The sequence below is a fragment of the Crinia signifera genome, chromosome 4 (genome assembly GCF_055691185.1).
Source record: "Crinia signifera chromosome 4, ASM5569118v1, whole genome shotgun sequence".
In the NCBI taxonomy this organism is placed as follows: domain Eukaryota; kingdom Metazoa; phylum Chordata; class Amphibia; order Anura; family Myobatrachidae; genus Crinia; species Crinia signifera.
This window is the reverse complement of record NC_139220.1, coordinates 126583704-126589703: the sequence shown is the minus strand read 5'-3', so window position 1 is coordinate 126589703 and position 6000 is coordinate 126583704. Positions and strand designations below refer to the sequence as shown.

The 6000-nt window shown below is 43.1% G+C and overlaps 1 protein-coding gene across 7 annotated transcripts in view; it reads right to left on the bottom strand.

Annotated features, from left to right (window-relative positions):
• The window catches only part of PLEKHG7 (pleckstrin homology and RhoGEF domain containing G7), a 62037-nt gene that overhangs the window by 34081 nt on the left and 21956 nt on the right, over positions 1-6000 (bottom strand). For all 7 annotated transcript variants that reach the window (XM_083182389.1, XM_083182388.1, XM_083182387.1 and 4 more), the window contains exon 5: positions 4234-4256. In XM_083182389.1, the coding sequence (XP_083038515.1) occupies positions 4234-4256 (23 nt within the window). The remainder of the gene's footprint in view (positions 1-4233; positions 4257-6000) is intronic.

Below are 6000 nucleotides of genomic sequence, written 5' to 3'. Positions count from 1 at the left end.
GACGAGTGAGGTGGCAACCCTAGCTGTGGCAGCTCTCTTCGGTGGGCAAGGGGGAGTGGAAAGCACAAAGCTTTTTGTGCAGAATTTGTGAAGGAGGGTTTCCAAAAAAGAGGGGTGGGCTCAAGTATAATGGGTGGAGATGGAGGTATTATGCACTCTAATTTGCTGCCCTTAAGACAGATCACCCCACAGCACAGTAGCCTCCACTCAGACAAATTTCCCCAGCATAGTAGACATATTTACTCTATCAGAGACAACCCCATTTTAGCACGAGGGGCATGCACAATACTAAGAGTCAGTCTGAGGTAGAGGTTCTAGATAAATACCCAATACCATGTTCTCATTGCCGCCCCTGCAAAAACCTGGGTTTTTGACGGAGCACAGATCGTCTCAGGTTACAGGTTCATACTGCACCTTAGACCCAGAAAATTTCCTGTGTCTGCTCTGTTTACACTGCTTTCCCTGGTCTGGTCTGCCAACAAGTGTGAGGAATCTTGGATGCATAATAAATACAAATTCTCTTGTGCATATTTTTTTTTCTGCTCATCCCTAAATGCTCCAAGATTTCTATACTTACTAGACGTTTGATTTACTTTGCAGCAACTTTTATTTGCTAAATAAATGTGTATTAACAAGGGTAATATTTGAACAGAAACAAAGAGCAGGCACTTGTGCACACATGCCTATACCAGACAAAGTTTGTTTTTCAGCTAGACAAAAAGTTAAAAGCATGTGAGCCTTTGTTATTAAAATGAACCTTACCCTTTCTGTCAAATATCAGCCAGGGCATTTGATAAACAGTAGTTTCTGGCAACGCCCCAACATTCTAAGTCGCTTTTATTAAGAAAAAAAAACATTGACTTTTTTGTTTCTTCAATAAAAAAAAAAAGTTAATAAAAAAATGTTTGTTCCTTTTATATATTCAAAATTATGAACATCTTGAAACCCCAGTCTGCTTTGAAATCTTCGCCTGAGAGACCTTGCTGACGCAGTATAACTACTAGTATAAAATATATGGGAGGCCAGTAGTCAGGAGACCTACATCGGCCTACTGTGTATCCTGACAGGGGTGCAGTAAATATCCCTATCCCTTCTTAACACTAATGTAGGGTACATACCAGAACAATTTGGCCCAAAACGACCCAATTTAGATACAATCTCGACCGATTGTATGTAAATGGGGCATGTTTTGGGCCATTTCTGATCCAATCCCAATCCGATGTGCGGGTCGTTTGGTTGTTTTTCAAATCCTACCGGCAGCAGGTAGGATCTGAAAAGGACCATTCAACACGGCACAGGTCGCGGTCGGATCGGTCTCAGATCATATGCAGATTGTGAGCGGGTCATACAATTGTCTTATCACCCGCTCAAGATCTGCATCATTCTGGCGTGTACCCAGCATAACCCTTCCTACCGGAAACCTAAACCTAACCCTTATTCAGGGGCGCATTAAGAGGGTCTCTCATCTCTGCTGGAAGTAGCAGGGTCTGAGCACTTTTTTTGGGTGGATTTCCACACTAGCAACAGTGCTTAGACTCCATTGTGCATGCTCAGATTGCCGGTAAAACCTCCATTGCTAGACTCCAGAGGGTAAGGATTTAAAAAAATGGGTGCAATGAGTTGGTGTCCATTTGTGTGCTACTGTAACTAAACTGCTTTGCCAATCATTAGCAGGGCTAAATGTATGTGTATCTACCCATTTGTATAAGAGAAAGGGGGAAAAAAAAAAAGAAGAGGAATGCGCAAAGCACATACAGTGATAGTGTATTCTGAGCCCCCCCACCCGGCAAACTATAAATTTGCACCCTCCCATGCTCCACAAAGTGACAGCATGTGCCTTCATCAGGCACCACAAAAAGTAGTGTGGTCTCACAAGGAATTCGTATGACAACCCAACAGTAAACCGAATTCCTGCAAATTCACAGTTCGGAGCAGATTGGCCGGTGATAAAAACCAGACACTTTATCACTTCACCAAGTTTAATAAATCTGCCCCTCAATGTTTTGAAGATCCTCTAAGAAATGGTAGATGCTATGGTTTACCTAGCAGTCACGCTGACCCTGGGTGCTCATGCTGATTGATTTTATTTCCGATAATACTAACAGTACGCTAGAAAATTTACGGACGACACTTTGCCACGTTGAAAGAAGCCTAATAAAAAATGCACAAATGACCATTGTTCATATGACATGAAGGCTTTTTATATCCATCTAGATATGCAGTAGCCCATTGAATTTGGCATAAAGTTTCATAAATACACGCTTGAATGAACACTGTGGGTGCTTCAGTCTGTCAGAGACTTGCATCAGAGTACAAATATACTTTATTATGTGGAAACTAATGTAATGGCTCAGGACAAAACTGTTCCGTGTAATGTAACATAATCAATGCTTTGCAAATTGTTCCCTTTATGATCTAAAGAGAATTGTATTATATAATAGTATAATATATTTATTATATAATAATATAATATTGTAAATGTGTCCAGTACACTTGTTGTCTCTGTTCTGAGTAGTCATGTTTTAACATTCTAACAGATCAGTGTTGTAGCTAGGTGCCGTGGTGCCCGGAGCAAGGGCATGTCCCCCCCCCATTTGTAGTAGGTGGGGCTCTTGCGCGGCGAAATGGGGGCACAGCCTAACATTATACCACACACCGTTATGCCCATTGCCCATGCACATTTTAGCGAACTTTGTAATACCCATTACACATAAAGCCACATGCCGTAATGCCAATTACACATAAGGCCCCACATGATGCCCATTGCATACTATATAACAAACCGTAATGCCCATTACACATTTGACACATAAGTGCCACTTACAGTACCTACATTCTCATTGCTAGGAACTTCATGCTTGTTGCCAAGGGGGACTGACCTTGCTCGTTGCCAAGGGGGACTGACCTTGCTCGTTGCCAAGGGGGACTGACCTTGCTCGTTGCCAAGGGGGACTGACCTTGCTCGTTGCCAAGGGGGACTGACCTTGCTCGTTGCCAAGGGGGACTGACCTTGCTCGTTGCCAAGGGGGACTGACCTTGCTCGTTGCCAAGGGGGACTGACCTTGCTCGTTGCCAAGGGGGACTGACCTTGCTCGTTGCCAGGGCTGGTGCCAGGTTTGTCAGCACCCTAGGCAAACTGAATGCCCCCCCTCCTCAGTCCCCACATTCATACACATAAATACCGGGCAACAGCATGAGGCTATTCGCTGGGCGGTAGCAAAAGGCAGCTAGCAGTGGGCGGTCAACAGCAGGACTCATAAGGCTAGCGGCTGCATTGTAGCAGGAGGAAGCTAGCTGACAGCAGGAGGAAACTAGCATGTGGGTGGGCGTGCGAGCGGCAGTAGTGAGCTAGCGTGAGGGCAGGTGGTGCCGGCTGGCAGGAGTAAGCTAGCGGGGTTAGTGGTCAACATCTTGGGCGGCAGGAGGAGGAAGCTAGCCGGTGGGTTCAGTGAGCGGGCGCCAGCCACCAGCAGGAGGAAGCTAGCGGGTGCGCATCAGCAGGAGGCTAGCTGGTTGCACGGTGCACGTGTCTCTGACGCCGGGCACAGCAGGAAGCAGGCAAGCAGGGCGGGAGAGTCGGCAGTAGAGAGCACAGCTCCGACGCCAGGTGACATTCCGTCGCCTGGAGCTTGTGCTCCACCGGCTCCACCCTAGCTACACCTCCGCAACAGATATGCAACAATACACTGCACAGCAGCACAAGCAAAATGTCCATTCTAAACCAAATAGTTTTATTTAAGAGATCTCATCACCTCGCTATAAGTGCGGCCTGTTTGCCATCAACCAACAAGAATCTAACTCTAGTAACTAACAACAGATTTCTTCCAAAAGCATCACCAGAATTATTATATTCACAATGCCTGTATTACCCAGAAGTGGATTATCAGTGTTTTCTTATTCAAGCATTAGAGTAACCAAACACCATTTGCAAATACAAAAATAAAGTACAGTGTGCGAACGTGGCTATTAATTGTATAAAGGCGTATCGTTTGCTAAACAAATACAGTTATGTTTTTTTAAAAAAGTGTACATTATGACATATCCTTTTAATAAGTAAATAGCAAAAAAAATCTTGTGTGTTATTTTGAAACAATCTCAGCTTAAGAAAAATGCTGTTTGACAATACAAACACACACCCAAATACATCCATCTTTGGCGGATGTGCTTGAAGAGAGAAAAAAAAAAAAAAACCCCACAAGGATGAATACAGATGTACATTTTTTCCTCACTTACCGTGACTGATGAAACTCCTTCATCTGCAAGACAAGACAAACATACAGTTTAATCTCAGTTAACCATATTGGATATGTTACTAAATAAATATGTAGCGTTTGTCAGTCATTAAGTGCAACATGCAAGACAAGAGTACAGAGCAGAGACAGACAGGGACAGCCAAGTCATTAAGGATATGGCATTTGTTATGAAACAGCAGAAGAGACATAGGCACTGGCCAAGCTATTGTGGGTGCAGGTGGTACCATTGTGATGTGGCCCAGACTTTTAGAATGCCCCGGAGCACTGCATATAGTGGTCTACCATGTTCTCGGAAGTAACTTTGAATAAATCGGTTCTGACCAGTTACCTGGCTTGACTGGAGTGACATTCCATTTTCATTGAATGGCGTGTATAGTGGATGTTATAATGAAAAGGGGCCACTGTAATGTGGCATAAACTGTGGTGCTTCAAAATATGAACTGGAGGCCCTGTAACATTGCACCGCATGAAAGGTGGGAAGTACAGTGTAGCAAAATAAGAACGGAGAACCCTACAAGGTTTCATATTATGAACTGGGTGCACTATATTGTAGCATACTATGTTTTGGGGACACAATGGCATAAAGTGAATTGGGGGTACTATGTGGCATAATTTTAAATAGCACATTGTTACCTACAAAACTACTATTGTTTGTGAAAATAAAATACTTGCAGAAAGAGGCGTCTCGCTAGAAGTACCAGGATGTTGGTCCCTTCCATGTATTGCTTTGGAGCCTACAAAATATTTGCTACACCCCTGGGCACAGATGAACCTTTTTAAAGTTATTATTGGAGCCGGGTCATTACATGTACATGTCTTTACTTGTAAGGGACCCCATGTATTGCCAATTGGGGAAAAAATACAATACATTCGCACATGGATTAAACAGAGGCCCTCCATGTGGCCCTAGAACAGTTGCAATAAGTCCTGCTATGGAGCCTACATGCTTATTATTGGGGGGGGGGGGAGGGGGGGGGGGAGATAAAAAGTAGCGCTAATGACACTTTTAAATAGACCTAATAACCGGCTGCTAACTTAATGAGGAAGCCGCTGATGTGCATAAGTGGGGAAATGCGTTAGTCTTGAATCTTGAATCCTTGCACCTTTTAAAAGGAATTGCCGGCCGGCCTCTCTAAACTTGGATTGAAACCAGAACCAGCACGCTCTGCGATCACTGCAGCTGATGGGTTCTCCCTCTCTCTGCATGCCATCCAGCCACTAGTCGGAGGTCTGGTAAATATAGTTGTAACTAACAGCTTTGCTTTAACGCTTACCATTTTGGGCATATTATTGATACTACCATGTATTGGCTGAATGAATTGGATGGATTGATGGACAGTGTTTAAATAACGAACCCCGACTGCTTGCATTTCTGGACCGCCTGCATACTAATACCACTATAGTTTGGCTGTTTGCTTAGTACTAGTACACTGGGCTTCACTGAGGTGGACTTAAGTTGGTTATTTTGATAAAAATCATATCCTCCATAAACAGGAGAATTTTTAGCAGTATTTATTCTATTTTTTATTATTTTTGCTTTTTATCGTCCGGTACCCATTAGATGGATTATTAAGAAGATGTATATATTTTTTGTTATTTCATGTTTTTTTACTGTATCTATCAACAATATGTTTTAAAACTTCTAAAAGACTGGCACTTGTCTAGAACTAAACCAGAGCGCTTTCTTTTTATCTTTTAGGCTTATTATTGCCCTGTTGATTAATAGAAGAATTCAAGTAGAAATTGA